This window comes from Bubalus kerabau, chromosome 12 (genome assembly GCF_029407905.1).
Source record: "Bubalus kerabau isolate K-KA32 ecotype Philippines breed swamp buffalo chromosome 12, PCC_UOA_SB_1v2, whole genome shotgun sequence".
NCBI classification, from domain to species: domain Eukaryota; kingdom Metazoa; phylum Chordata; class Mammalia; order Artiodactyla; family Bovidae; genus Bubalus; species Bubalus kerabau.
The window spans coordinates 88,927,607-88,942,640 of record NC_073635.1 but is presented as its reverse complement, the minus strand read 5'-3'; the positions used below and the strand labels follow the sequence as shown (position 1 = coordinate 88,942,640).

The 15,034-nt window shown below is 53.7% G+C and overlaps 1 protein-coding gene across 1 annotated transcript in view; it reads left to right on the top strand.

The window, feature by feature from the left end:
• Positions 1-15,034, top strand: part of COL4A1 (collagen type IV alpha 1 chain) — a 142,217-nt gene that overhangs the window by 107,695 nt on the left and 19,488 nt on the right. The window contains exons 27-45 of the mRNA XM_055543012.1: positions 1,084-1,176; positions 1,264-1,368; positions 1,938-2,035; positions 2,543-2,693; positions 2,899-3,012; positions 3,913-4,080; positions 4,196-4,285; positions 5,093-5,245; positions 5,397-5,495; positions 5,607-5,696; positions 6,663-6,802; positions 7,388-7,514; positions 7,607-7,687; positions 8,096-8,194; positions 9,703-9,753; positions 11,182-11,367; positions 11,936-12,069; positions 13,829-13,901; positions 14,777-14,848. Of these exons, the coding sequence (XP_055398987.1) occupies positions 1,084-1,176; positions 1,264-1,368; positions 1,938-2,035; positions 2,543-2,693; positions 2,899-3,012; positions 3,913-4,080; positions 4,196-4,285; positions 5,093-5,245; positions 5,397-5,495; positions 5,607-5,696; positions 6,663-6,802; positions 7,388-7,514; positions 7,607-7,687; positions 8,096-8,194; positions 9,703-9,753; positions 11,182-11,367; positions 11,936-12,069; positions 13,829-13,901; positions 14,777-14,848 (2,124 nt within the window). The remainder of the gene's footprint in view (positions 1-1,083; positions 1,177-1,263; positions 1,369-1,937; positions 2,036-2,542; positions 2,694-2,898; positions 3,013-3,912; positions 4,081-4,195; positions 4,286-5,092; positions 5,246-5,396; positions 5,496-5,606; positions 5,697-6,662; positions 6,803-7,387; positions 7,515-7,606; positions 7,688-8,095; positions 8,195-9,702; positions 9,754-11,181; positions 11,368-11,935; positions 12,070-13,828; positions 13,902-14,776; positions 14,849-15,034) is intronic.

Sequence of the window (15,034 nt, the reverse complement as noted above, 5' to 3'; positions counted from 1 at the left end):
TTTGTGTTTCTTGAATCTGAACACTGCTGCTGCTAAGTTGCTTCAGTCGTGTCCGACTCTGTGCGATCCCACAGATGGCAGCCCACCAGGCTCCGCCGTCCCTGGGATTTTCCATGCAAGAGTACTGGAGTGGGTTGCCATTTCCTTCTCTGAATCTGAACACTTGCAGAGTGTAAATAGGAATCAGCTTTTTTTCTCGGTCAGAAACCACCACCATCAGAAAAGCCAGTGGGGTACACACAGATAGGTCTTGAGAGGATGATAAGAAGGTTCCCAAAGGTGGAATGCTCGCAGTGCTGCTGGTCAGTCGTCCACATTCTGGAAGGTCCCTGGGCCATTCCAGACCCCGGCAGCTCTGGGGTTAGAGACCCAGCTGCTCTGATCTGCCAGAGCTGTGTTTACTTTGAGGATCGTAAAAGCCTCGTTCCCAGGCCTGGAGCTGATAGCAGAGATGTGTTGGGGTCAGGCCCCGGCGGTTCCCACAGTCTGTAGCTAACGAGAGTGCCGGCCGCCCTCGGGAGGGCCTCCTTATCCTGAATTCTTTAAGGTACACGATGATTCAGTGGGGATGAGGCCCGTGGTCCTTCCCTGACACAGCTCAATCCTGACACCCAGTGGTCCTCGCAGGCACGGGCGCCTGGGGCTGGGTCTGCCCCTCCCAGCTTGCAGAGGGAAAGGAGGCTTTTCTGGGCTGCTGGCGATAACCCTGCTCGCGTCACCCGTGGAGCAGGTCCTGAAGATGACTTCCAGCAGACGGGCCTCAGAGCAGCTGAGAGCCAATCCTATCTGAGACGCTCAGAGGGGCCAGCCAGAGGGTCCTGACTTGGACAGATGGTGACCCGGGGTTGCCTTGCTGTCTGTGTGTGCAGAGTTTTCAGCTTTTTGTGACTCTTGTTTTGGACACGTAAGGGATGCCTGTGTCGACCGAATGTCCGGGTCAGTCTGGACGTTTGTGGAGAAGAGGCAGTCGGTCTCTGTGAGAGAGGCTTCAGTGGGAGGAAGGCAGGGAGGCATGTGGACAGGGCTGCTCTCCCGGATGTGAGGCTGCGGCCCTCACGCCAAGCGTTTGTTCTCTTTCCCCAGGTCCCAAGGGAGAGGCGGGAAAAGTCGTGCCCTTGCCCGGCCCCCCTGGAGCAGAAGGACTTCCCGGGTCCCCTGGCTTCCAGGGGCCACAAGGTACCCTTAGGATTCTCACCGGTTCACCTGGGGGCCCCCTGGGAAGGTGCTCCTGTTCTCCTCTGACACCAGCCTCTCCCGCCGCAGGTGACCGAGGTTTTCCTGGAAGCCCCGGAAGGCCAGGCCTCCCCGGAGAGAAGGGCGCCATTGGCCAGCCTGGGATTGGATTTCCTGGTCCTCCCGGTCCCAAAGGTGAGCCCTGCTGGAGCCTCATGAGGGGTCTTGCTCACGTGCGGGTTCGGGGACTTCCCTGGCAGTCCAGTGGCAAAGACTCCGCTCGGTCAATGCACGCGGCGCGGGTTCAGTCCCTGGGCAGGGAACCAGGTTCCCGTGCGTTGTGTGGTGTGGCCCAAGGATTTTTGTTTTTTAAAGATCCAGGTCTGCACTGGGAGATCTGGGCTGGTTTTCTAACCAGGCAACGGGGATGCCCCTGACCTCACTCAGGGTCCCCAGAGTCTAAATCGCCATTCCCAGTCTGCAAATACTGGTGTGATGTGTTTGCAGGGAGCAGATGGGAAAAAAAATTTGCAAAGAAGGAAAGGAACGGAGGGGCAGGACAGAGGGAGAAAGAGGAGGGGGTGGCCGGCACCATGAGTGGTCCCTGCCCCCAGCTGCTCCCCACCAGGCCCAGCCTGGTCTCATCTTCCTTGCTGACCCCCTCAAGTCTGTTCAAGTTCATCTGAGCAGGTTAAAGAAGAGGAGGATGTCAGGAATAGTGTTTTACATTGATTTACATTGATTTTTTTGACGCTTCCAAACAGGCGTTGATGGTTTACCTGGAGACGCTGGACCTCCTGGGAATCCAGGTCGTCAAGGCTTCAACGGCTTACCTGGCAACCCCGGTCCACCTGGCCAGAAGGTACGTATCGAGCATTCCCCAGATTGCTGTCCACATCGCTGTGATGAACTGGGCACATAAATCATAGGCTGCTAATCTCATGGGGTGTGTTGGGTCAGCGTGTTTTATGTGGAATAGCATCAGACAGGAAATACCAAGGGACATGGGGTGGCACGCAGTCCTGCATCTTTGCGGAGGAATCATTTTTTTCCGCTTCGCGTCTGTGCTGTTGCCTGTGTGCGTCCTGGGTCTCCGTGTGCAACGTGTCTTATCGGGAGTGGAGGAAGAAAGCAACATGAAGCCCCGAGGAGGGTGGGCAGCAGCCTCTCTCAGCTTCCGTGACATGGACATTTGGGCCCAGGGATTCGTGGTGATGGGGACTGCCCTGAGCACTGCAGGGTCCTTAGGCCCCTTCTCCATGGCCCGAGCCACAGGCAGCAAAAGAGCTCCCCAAGTGCACGCCAGGTGTGACATCCCACAAACCTCGGCTTGGAGGGTCACCGGCTTCTCTGTGCTTCTGGTCTCCAGGGCGAGCCTGGAGTTGGTCTGCCGGGACTCAAAGGCCTGCCCGGGATACCTGGCATCCCCGGCACCCCTGGGGAGAAGGGAAACATTGGAGGACCGGGAATTCCTGGAGAGCATGGCGCCATCGGCCCCCCAGGCCTCCAGGGGCTCAGAGGTAACGTCTTACGGGCAAATCCAGCTGGTGGCAGGGAAGGGGCCTGTTTCTCGTGTGGCCTCAGAGCCCCTACGAGGCCCCAGTAAATGTTTGTTGAATGAATGATGAGAACCCTGGACAGCTTCCCGGTACCTGGTGTGGTGGGTGCTGCACCCCGACACGGCCGTGCCCCTTCGCGAGTGGTCACTGTTTCTTCCCCATCCAGGTGACCCAGGACCACCTGGATTTCAAGGCCCCAAAGGAGCTCCGGGAGTCCCTGGAATCGGCCCCCCTGGAGCAATGGGCCCCCCCGGAGGACAGGGACCCCCAGGGTCATCAGGTGATACTGCGTTCTTCCAGAATGCCCCCTTTCCCTAACTCACAATCTGTGGCTCAAAGGGGAAGAGTCAGCTCTTTTGTGGATAATCTCTATTTTGTGGATACAGGTTTGATGGCTCAGATGGTAAAGAATCCATCTATAAAGCCGGAGACCTAAGTGTGATCCCTGGGTCAGGAAAATCCCCTGGAGAAGGGATAAGGCAGCCCACTCCAGTATTCTTGCCTGGAGAACTCCATGGGCAGAGGAGCCTGGCAGGCTTCAGTCCATGGGGTCGCAGAGAGTTGGATAGGACTGAGCGACTAACACACACACACACAAAGTCAGGGATGCCATTCTCTTCCTCTCTCTGAACTTGGTTTATGTGCCAAAGACACTTCCCCTTTATTGTATATTCAGTACCTTTTTTATTTAATTCAGAAGGATCGGCGCCTCTGTCTGATGCTTCCACAGGAGGGGTAGTGAGTCGTGGGTAACACACAGGAGTCCGCGTCGTGGGTAACACACAGGAGTCCGCGTCGTGGGTAACACATAGGAGTCCGCGTCTAGAACCTGCTTCTGCCTTTATAACCATCATCAAGTGAGACAGTGGTGGTGGGCAGCAGAGGACAGCCAGGGAGAGCCATGCGGGGGACGCTGGGCTGAGTCTCACCACCGCAGAAGGGCTGGGGAGGAGCCTGCTGCCGATGCCCCGGCGGGCAGAGGGAGCTTGGTCTTGGGACAGGGCATGCCCAGCGGCGGCCCCACACACCACTGTCTGAGGACGGGGAGCAGCTCCATGGCCCCCGCCCTGATGTGGCCACAGCCACACACCTTCTGCAGAAAGTCACGGGTGCACGGGGTTCAGGGCACTGCCGGACACCCCGCCAGTCCTGCTGACGCCCCTTCTCTTCCCCGTCTCAGGCCCCCCCGGAGTGAAAGGAGAGAAAGGCTTCCCCGGCTTCCCAGGCCTGGACATGCCGGGCCCCAAAGGAGACAAAGGGTCCCAGGGGCTCCCCGGCCTGACGGGGCAGTCTGGGCTGCCTGGCCTTCCTGGACAGCAGGGCACCCCCGGCCAGCCTGGCATTCCAGGTGAGCGACTGTGAGCTCCACCCACGTGGGCCTGGGGAAGTGCCTCCTGGCTCTTGTTCACGACTCTCGTTCGGCCTCCGCCACCAACATTCATGCTCCTTCTGTCCGGCCACAGGTCCCAAGGGAGAGATGGGAGTCATGGGGACTCCGGGGCAGCCCGGCTCACCAGGACCAGCGGGCGTGCCAGGATTGCCAGGTGCCAAAGGTAAGGAGTGGTGACTTCGGAAAAGCTTGTGTTGTGTCTGTCTGGGCCCCAGTGCCTTGTGGGAAATTCTCTAATCGCTGTAGGTTGTAGTTCATCCCAGGAAACCTAGGAAAGAAGAAGGTCAAGTGAGGGGTCCAGAAGTCCCCCTCATGTAACTCATGATTCATGGGGATTACAGCCTGTGCCCTACCAAAAAGTCAAAGAGAAGACAGGTTTTGGGGTTTTCTTTGTTGGCACTGTTGAGTTTTGTTTTTTTTAGAAATAGTGGAATCTTCAATCATGCAAGGTCAAAGGAACTGAGTCTTTAGAGTCAAAGTAGCAAACAGAGCAAGTTTACAAGTCTTAATTTTTATTTCCTATCATGACATTTAGTCCAAAATAATATTGTTTTTTTTTTTTAAACAAAATTGACTTTGAACCTTAGACATAAAAGTGGTGATTTGTGTAGTTGAATGGGACCGAGTTCCCCTTCCGTTACTTCATGTAGAGTTGAGGGATCACTGTGACCAGGAGTCATGAAGGGATTTAGGAAGGAGAGAAAAATGTCATTTATTTAAATTGAGAGTTGAAGTCTCATGTGTTGGAAGTATTAGCAGGTGATGAACTCTGGAAATGGCTTATTGTCCGTCTGCCTGGTGTCACTTCCTCTGGGTGAGGCGGACGCTGGCCCTTGAGCGCCGCTTTCGGAGAGGCTGCTTGTTCTTTGTTCCTTGTCTGTCAGTTGCTTCTACTGGCCAGAAAGAACGCTGCGCTGGTCACTGCCCAGGGCCCTTGGCCACGTGTCACGTGTGCCTCCTCTCTCTGCAGGGGACCACGGCTTCCCCGGCTCTTCGGGACCCAGGGGAGACCCTGGCTTCAAGGGTGACAAAGGCGATGTGGGGCTCCCCGGCAAGCCAGGCTCCATGGACAAGGTGGACATGGGCAGCATGAAGGGCGAGAAGGGAGACCAAGGCGAGAAAGGTGACGTCGGGGAGCTCCACCTGCGGGGCGGGGAGGGGAGTGGATGGGCTTTCAGTTCTTCCCGCATGATAACACACCAACCTGTGTTTCTACCGCTTGCTTTAAGCAGACTTGCATCATCATTATTTTTTTTTTTTCCTGTGTTGTACAGGACAAACTGGTCCGACTGGTGATAAAGGATCCCGGGGAGACCCGGGAACCCCAGGCGTGCCGGGAAAGGACGGTCAGGCAGGACACCCTGGGCAGCCAGGTACAGTGGGAAGTCCAAGGTTGCCCGCACGGCAGGGGCTCGTATGGGGACGTGTTACCTGTCACTTTTCGTGGCTGTTGACCTGTTGGGTTTTTGTCTTTATGATCCCAGGACCTAAAGGTGATCCAGGTGTGAGCGGGATCCCAGGTGCTCCGGGACTTCCTGGTCCCAAAGGATCCACTGGTGGAATGGGCCTACCAGGTATGTGGGGCTTCGGCAAGGGGGCTTCTTCCAGGCGTGCCTGTGGCAGCTGTTGGGCTGCTGGGGCAAGCCTTACGTGAGGCCCACTGCCTGAGGACGTAATCCAGGGAGACGTGTCTTTTACACAGACTCACAGCCTAGGGATGGTGGGCATTTGGCTGACCCTTTGACCATGGCTTAAAAAAACAGACAAAAGCCCTCCCAGTTTAACAAGATCAACATGGGTGGTAGGCTGTGGGCTTCCTCTAGGTGTGTCTATCTGGATCCATCGAAAAGGCGATTAATTCTCCACTCAGTTTTCTCAGCACCAGAGGCTCCTGCTCTCCTGGCATTAGCTCAGAGGACTCTCCTGGGCCCTCTGCCCCGGTGCTGAGCTGGCAGCTGCCACAGAGGAGACAGAGAGCTGAGAGCTGAGGGCCGGGGTGGTCTGGCTCCCAAGGCTTCTCAGAATCTCCTGGGGCCACAAGCCAGGCCATGAGGCCTGCTCACGGCTCCTCCCCCGGCCTGTGAGAGGCTCACTCTTTATTTAAGACATGAACGTCCAGCTGCTGTGGGCACCTATTTATAAATTAGTCTGACTGCCCACATCAGTCGTGGAAGCAGGCACACTTCTGTTCTCCATGACCTGCGTCACACCCCCTCTGATTCATTTGGGTAGTGAAGTTTGACTGCAGAATAAAGGACGTGGAAGCCGCTTTATGCTGTTGGGAAAGTAGGCGTGGGCTGAGCGGTTAGCATATTCCTTTCCCCTTTGTAATGTGACTGTCTTTAAAAGACAGGAAGGCTGTTTCCCAGCGTCCTTCTCCCGGGCGGGATGACTGGCCCCCGCCTGGATGGCGCACAGCCCGAGAAAGGAGGGATGTGTGTTCTGCCGCCTCCTTCTCTACCGGCTGCTGAGGCGCGTTCTTATTTGTAATATTAGCACCGGCTAACCATACATTCTGCCTCCGTTGTGTGTGTTTCTAGGAATGCCAGGACCAAAAGGTGTGGCTGGCATCCCTGGCCCGCAGGGCATTCCTGGCTTACCTGGAGACAAGGGGGCAAAAGGAGAGAAAGGGCAGGCGGGGCTGCCTGGCATTGGGATTCCAGGACGGCCCGGGGACAAGGTAACAGCGTCTGCTCGAAAGCTCCTCCCACCTGTTTCTGGAAGCCCCTCCCATCTGTCTCTGGAAGCCCCTCCCACCTATCACGTGGAAGCCCCTCCCACCCATTCCCGCATAACCCAGTCCCACCTGTCTCCCTCCCTCACCAAAGGCTGCCAGGGACTGTGTAGTAAGCAGCTCTGCACAGTGAATGAATCCTAACGAAACAGTCTCCCCGCCTCCCCCAGGGAGGACCTGAGACTTGCTGAGAGCTGGAGCAGCAAATTATCATGGGGCGAAGCGAAGGAGGAACTAGAGAAGCAAAACAGGCAGCTGCTCTTTGCCACTGGGTTTCTGGCTCCTCCTCGGTTTCCAGAGTGGGCTTCGATTCCCTCTTTAGAAATGCAGAAGTGGAGTTCTGCCAGGCAGGAGTTGTTGCACCCACATGTATACAGGTGGTCATCCCCACATCCACGTGTATACAGGCGGTTGTCCCTGCACCCACGTGTATACAGGCGGTCATCCCTGCGCCTGCGTGTATACAGGAGGCACCTCCAGACCCGTGTCTGGGGCAGATACAGCATTAATGGGCCCAATCTCCACCCACAGGGAGACCAGGGCTTAGCAGGATTTCCCGGAAGCCCCGGCGAGAAGGGAGAGAAAGGAAGCACTGGGATCCCAGGGATGCCCGGGTCTCCGGGCCCCAAAGGCTCCCCAGGAAGTGTTGGCTATCCGGGTAAGTGGGCCAGCCTCCTCCCGAGTTCGGGGTCCAAGGGTGGCAAAGAGAAAATCACGGTCACGGGAACTGGGTGTTCTGCTCTTTCTTAGGAAGCCCTGGGTTGCCTGGAGAGAAAGGTGACAAAGGCCTCCCGGGACTGGATGGCATTCCTGGCATCAAAGGAGAAGCAGGTAGAAACCACATTTCAGGATACGTGGGGGCCTGTGGAGGGAGGTCACGGGGCGTCAGTCTGCGTGACCTCTGGATGACCTGTGGGGTCACACCTCCTCCTCCAGTTGAATAGACTGCATCTGGGGGCGCTTCCAGGGTCGTCCAAGGTCTTCACACCATTTAGACTGGAACTGGTTTTAGAAACAAGTTTTCCTGGTTGGCATGACTGATGGATACGCTTTGTCTCCGCTCACTCCAGCTTTTGGGGGTCAGCACCCAGTGGTCCCTTCTGAAGGGGATTCAGGAGCAACTTCCGGGAAGCCGGGCCTGCTCGGGGAGTGGGAACGGCCCCTCAGAAGCATGTTGGGAATGGTGGTGCATTTTCTACACAGACCAGGGTGCTGACCAGTCTGACCGTTCTCTTTGAGGTCTTCCTGGGAAGCCTGGCCCCACGGGTCCAGCCGGCCAGAAAGGGGAGCCTGGCAGCGATGGAATCCCAGGGTCGGTGGGAGAGAAGGGCGAGTCAGGTACGTTGGGCGTCCGTTCCCTCTCAGAGTGAGGCTATGCCCTGGAATGCACGTCTCCCTGAGCTTCCCGTTCCTCGCTGAGTGACCGGGGCCCGTGTAAGGTGGCGCCTGCGTTGTTCCATGCTTGTGTCTATGGATGGTGACGTGGATGCCTGGGCAGGGCGGGATGAGAAGGGGAGGAGCAGTGCTCGCTTATTCCACAGATACCTCTGGGCACCTGCCCTTGAAATGGCCTGAGCTCTTGTGGTGAGTGAAAGAGACACATGCAGAAAGCCCAGACCGTTGCTTTCTCTGCCTGGCCTTCCTCCCTTTAGACAGATGGTCCTGGGAATAGTTGCTGTCCCCTGAGTCTGCTCCTCTCCCTGATGGGGACAAGGCCACTTGGGCAGAAAGTGCAGGCTGTGAGGTGCAGTGACGGCAGCCACACCTGTAATAATGCGCGTGTATATGTGGAGTTAACGGTCACGCAGATGGAGTGACATCTGATGGAAAAACCCAAATGAAACTTTTGGTCAACCCAGTAGCAAGAGGGTAACACTCAATGTGAAACAGGTGACCCCAGGTTGTGGGGATGGAGCGAGGGCGGCAGAGCTGGGAATGGGTGGCCAGAGGCTCCCTGACGGCTGGCACTGGCCTCTTTCTACAGTTCACGTTTTCATTCTATGAGCCTTAGGTTTGTATTATGTACGTTCATTTTCCTATAAAAATACTTCATTAAAAGTGCCACCACAGCCACTTCCCTCCTTCGGATCTTGCCTCACACGCTTAATGCACATTGGTGGGCTCCCTGCTGTCTGCTGGCCCACCTGGCTCTCTGCGCCACCTTTGAGAGTAGCTGTCAGTTGAATGGTCATCTGAGAAAAGCCCATTTGTGAGTCTTCAGACAATAATGGGAGATTAGTACCCATTTGTACAGGTTGTTTCTACTAAATGCTTTAGTGGTTCTGAGCTCAGACGTACTTGGGAAAACGTACCACGTTACTGTATCCAGTCCACGGTGTCTTAGAACAACGGTAGGAAGACGTACTTGGGAAAACATACCACGTTACTGTATCCAGTCCACGGTGTCTTAGAACAACTGTAGGAAGACGTACTTGGGAAAACGTACCACGTTACTGTATCCAGTCCACGGTGTCTTAGAACAACTGTAGGAAGAGGTACTTGGGAAAACGTACCACGTTACTGTATCCAGTCCACGGTGTCTTAGAACAACTGTAGGAAGACATACTTGGGAAAACGTACCACATTACTATATCCAGTCCACGGTGTCTTAGAACAACAGTAGGAAGAGGTACTTGGGAAAACGTACCACATTACTATATCCAGTCCACGGTGTCTTAGAACAACTATAGGAATGTAATTTTACTTGCAAATACAGTGAAGTGACTTCTTTGTGTCTAGCAAATAGTGCATGGTTTTGGCACAAAGAGTGGGCATTTCTTTGTGCTGCTTCTGCAGCTCGGCTGCTTTAGGAGAGGTAAGCCTGGCTTCTCACCTTTATCTTGTAGGTCTACCTGGAAGAGGATTCCCAGGGTTTCCAGGGAGCAAAGGAGAGAAAGGTAACACATTTGCTAAATCTGTTCTTCCTTTTCAGCGAACTGCTGGCTCACACAGCGCCGTCAGGGCAGGGCGGGTGGATCCAGGGAAGCCCTTGGACTTAGGGTGGCAATAGATGAGGGTCTGGGACAGTAGAGCAGACCCCTTCCGCTGGTGTGTGACAAGCCCCCGCGTGCTGTGCGGTGTCTTGGATTCACAGCCTCGTGATGTGGGCGCATGTGGGAGGGACCCCAAGGAGGGTCCTTATCCTTCTAGATGGTGACCCCATTTCTTTCCCTTCTTCCTTTTCCTTACTAACCTTAAGACGGTCCTAGAATTTTGTCATTTTTTGACAAGTTTGGTGTAATAGGTTTAAAACTAAACATGCAGTTTTCTTCCTACAAGTTCTGACTTAGAAATTTTTAAAAAAACAGCTTTATTGAGGTATTACTGGCATGTAATAAACTGCATACATTTAAAAGTGTACAGTTTGATAATTCTTGATACATGTGTACTGCTGCTAAGTCCCTTCAGTCGTGTCCGACTCTGTGCGACCCCATAGACGGCAGCCCACCAGGCTCCCCGTCCCTGGGATTCTCCAGGCAAGAACACTGGAGTGGGTTGCCATTTCCTTCTCCAATGCATGAAAGTGAAAAGTCAAAGTGAAGTCGCTCAGTCATGTCTGACTCTTAGCGACCCCATGGACTGCAGCCCACCAGGTTCCATGGGATTTTCCAGGCAAGAGTGCTGGAGGGGGGGTGCCATTGCCTTCTCTGATATACATGTGTACACATCCATGTAAATAACAGCATGTCTGAGATGTGAGCACGTCGCTGCCCCGGAAGTTCCCCGGGCTGCCTTGCCAGCCCCCTCCTGTCCCTTCCTGCCCCCTCCACCCCACTCCACCGCAGGTAGCCATTGGTCTGCTTTCTGGCACTGTCGATTAGCTTGTACTAGCTAGGATTTTACACAGATGGAGTCCTGCAACATGTGCGTTTCAGCCTGACTTCTTTAGCTCGGCATAAGGAGCCTGAGAGTCACCAGGGCCATAGTTCCACTACTGTGTCCGTCGTTCACTCCTTCTTCTGAGTCGAGCTCCTTGGGGTGGATATGACACCATGTGCTTCTTCATTCGCCTGTGGATGGAACAAGCCCTTAATTTCAGCAGTGCCATACCTGCAGGCTTGTCTCCACATATGTGCAAGTCCCTTTGCCGTAGAACACGTGCTTTAAAGAGCATAAGGAATGGCAGGTTCCTGGTATCCTCAGCTTTCCTTTTCCAGGTGGGCTGTGGCGGGAGTTTGGACCGTTGTTCAGTAGAAAGGAGGGAGAAGGGCCCCCAGCTCTGGTTTCCTCCTGGGCCTTCTGGAGGTGCCTCCCTCCCCCGTGGTGCACTGGGCTTCTCTTCCTCCCTGCATTTCACCACCGTCTCAACTGTCTTTACTGTTCAGGTTCAAAGGGCGATGTGGGCTTCCCCGGATTAGCCGGGAGCCCAGGAATTCCTGGATCCAAAGGAGAACAAGGATTCATGGGTCCCCCGGGACCACAGGGACAGCCAGGATTGCCAGGGACCCCAGGCCATGCGGTAGAGGGGCCCAAAGGAGACCGCGGCCCGCAAGGGCAACCCGGCCTGCCAGGTAAGGATGTTTAATGCTCTCAGAGCTGGGGCCGAAAGAGGGACAAAAGTACGCAGGTGTAACACGAATAATCAGAGTCTTGAATGAGCTTTCTGTGAGAAGCTGGCAGCTTTTTTTACCCCTTGAAACTACTGAAGACTCTGGGCCGCTGTCGCTTGGGCCTCGGTTGCTTGGTGCTTTTCTTGTGTTCTTTCTGTCAAGGAACGTGGTATGCCCGACAGGTAACTAGGGGGAGGGAGACGGGACATCACGGAGAGGACTGGACCACGAGGGCCACGCACGGTGGTGGTTTAAAACCAGCGTGACCTCTGTCCCCCTGAGCAGGGCGGCTGCCCTGCGACTCGGCCACTGAGCACAGGGCCCGCGGGACACCTGACTCTGAGATTGGGGTGTTTCTCACAGCGTTTACTGCCTGCTGAGTCTTCCCTCCAGGACCTGCCTGGATGTCTTCAGGGCTCGAGATGTTGCTGTAAACAGTCGGGGGCATCTGGGTGGCAGTGCCAAGCACGCTCTAGTGACGCTTGCAGCTCAGCCCTCCCTCTGACCTCAAGTGTGTGTCTCCCGCCAGGGCATCCGGGACCCATGGGGCCTCCAGGCCTCCCCGGGCTCGAGGGGCTGAAAGGTGACAAGGGGAGCCCAGGCTGGCCGGGCACTCCGGGAGCTCCAGGGCCCAAGGGAGACCCAGGATTCCAGGGCATGCCGGTGAGTTGTCCCTTGGCAGGTCCTGTTTTTCTTTCTTTTTTTTTTTTAATTTTATTTTATTTTTAAACTTTACATAACTGTATTAGTTTTGCCAAATATCAAAATGAATCCGCCACAGGTATACATGTGTTCCCCATCCTGAACCCTCCTCCCTCCTCCCTCCCCATTCCATCCCTCTGGGTCGTCCCAGTGCACCAGCCCCAAGCATCCAGTATCGTGCATCGAACCTGGACTGGCAACTCGTTTCATACATGCTATTTTACATGTTTCAATGCCATTCTCCCAAGTCTTCCCACCCTCTCCCTCTCTCATAGAGTCCATAAGACTGTTCTATACATCAGTGTCTCTTTTGCGGTCCTGTTTTTGAAAGGGATCGAAAGATAACACGTGTGTGCGTGCGTGTGGCGTGTGCACTTGTGTGACATGCGTGTTATAGTCCCGGAGCTTCTCTCACCAGTCCCTTGTCTGGCAGTCACGGCAGCAGCTGTTAGAACAGCCTTGCGATCTAGTTTCGCACGAACCCTCAGAAGCGAAATGTTAGAATGCTGGAAATTACAGTTCAATGCCTGGCTTAAAAACCTACGCATAAACGATGCAAAAAGGAGCCTCAGTAACAGAGAAATACACACTCAGTGTCTGTGTATACACACGTGCGTTGTATGCATGTTGCCGTTCAGTTGCCAAGTCGTGTCTGATTGTGCGACCCTGTGGGCTGCAGGCTCCTCTGTCCTTCCCTGCTCCCAGAGTTCGCTCAGATTCATGTCCATTGAGTCCGTGATGCCATCCAACCACCTCATCCTCTGCCACCCTCTTGCCTTCAACCTTTCCCAGCATTGGGGTCTTTTCCAGTGAGTCAGCTCTTTGCATCAGGTGGCCAAAGTTTTGGAGCTTCAACTTCAGCATCAGTTCTTCCAATGAATATTGAGTCTTGATTTCTTTTAGGATGGACTGGTTTTATCTCCTTGCTGTCCAAGGGACTCTCAAGAGTCTTCTCCAGCACCACGATTTGACAGCATCCATTTTTTGGATCTCTTTATGGTCCAGTTCTCACATCCATACATGACTACTGGATTATATGTATACATATCTACAAATACTTGTTCATGTCATTTTAGTTACCTTGTTAAAATAAAGTAAAACAAATAAATATATGTAAGAAGCAATACAACTTCTTATGTATTGTGAAAGGAACAACTATGTTGAAATATGTAGAAATTAAGATAATAGTTTTAAAATATAAGAACACCACTGTATTGTAAAGGAAAATAATCCTTCTTTAGTTTTTTAATGTTTCTTTTCCCATATTAAAAAGCTCTTTTAAGACAAGATATGAAGTCAGTTCTAAAGAAAAATCACTGTGGTTGAGTGTTGGGAGGAAGGTTTTCCAGGAAGGTTCTTTGGTGTTCAGATGTTGCCACGACAGATGTTTAGGGAGTTTCGACTCTGTTCATGGCATCATGTTGTGTGGTAGGGACAGTGGGACGTCAGATTTACACCTGCTCCTGGAAGTGACCACATAGATGGATGAGCAGAAGGGACAGAGTGAATGAATGAGTGTTGCCATTTCCAGCCTCCGGATTTAAGCACGCACAGAGGTTTTGTCACTCTTTCTACATCTTTAAGAAACCAATGAGGCCCTATTTGTTCACAAAGCCACTTTCAGAACACAGAGGGGCTGTCCTGGCTTCCCCACTGCTGCCTACTCGAGAGACGTGGGTCCCTTGAGCGGTGCCTGACTGGCGTTCCCTTGTGTGTCTAGGGCATCGGTGGTTCTCCAGGAATCACAGGAGCCAAGGGTGATATGGGACCTCCAGGAGTTCCAGGGTTTCACGGTAAGACACAAGGAGATGCTGCTTGAAGACACGTTTCCCTGCCTCTAGGGCCCCAACCCTGGCGCTTCCTGCCGAGAGACTGGCATGGCTAGTATGAGATTCTGTCCTCTTCGCATTTAAACGCCCTTTCTGGATGGCAGCCCCATTCGTAGACTCTCATGCCTGGCTGTATAAAGACGTTCTGATTTCCTTCCTAAGAACCAGTGGATCACTGGCTCCTCGATGAGAAATCATGGGGGATTTGGGCCATTCATTAATTTTTTAATGTTTTAGGCAAATGTTTATGGGGTGCCTACCAGCTTCCAGGCAATGTGGTTTAACTGAGAAATCAGTGCGTGCGAATGCAAGGTGAATAAAACAAGTGCTGAGCTTGCAGGCGCCTTGCAGTCTAACTGGGGACGCGTGGGAACCGGATCGCTACCAAAGCAGAGTCGCGTGCCCTCCACCGGCTGTGACTGTTTCAGGGTTTGCTGCGTGTTTGGAAAAATGTGACTTCTGGGGTTTCAGAGAGGAGAGTTTCCTCAAAAGTTTTACATTGCTGACTACAAGGAATGCTCTTTTCTTCCAGGAGCGTAAACTGGAAACGTGTTCACTGTGTGTGTGTGTGTGTGCATGTGTGTGCGTGCGTGTGTGATGTATGCATGTGTGTTTGTAGGTGTGTATATGTATATGCAGGTACATGTGAGCATGTGTGTAAATGTTTGTGTGTATATGTATCTACTGGGTTGGCTAAAGTTCATTCAGGTTTTTATAAGGTCTTATAGAATAAACCTGAATGAGCCTCTTGGCCAACCCAATGCTTGCATGTGTTCACACACACGCACACGGATATCTTTTGGAATTCTGTGCAAAGACGATGTTGTACTTTCCTCCAGGTCAGAAAGGTGCCCCCGGCCTGCAGGGAATCAAAGGTGACCAAGGAGACCAAGGCTTCCCGGGAACTAAAGGTGAGGGGTGTGGTCGAGAGGAAACAGTGCCCGAGAACGCTCAGGCCGCTCCTCGGGGTTGTTGCCCTGTGTGGCTAGTCTAGTTGACGTTTCCACCTGTGATCTGTCCCGAAAGCCAGGTTGGTTCCATCTGTGTGTGAAGTTGATCCAGCACAGAGGGGATGAGGGGCTCAAGATTCACAGACT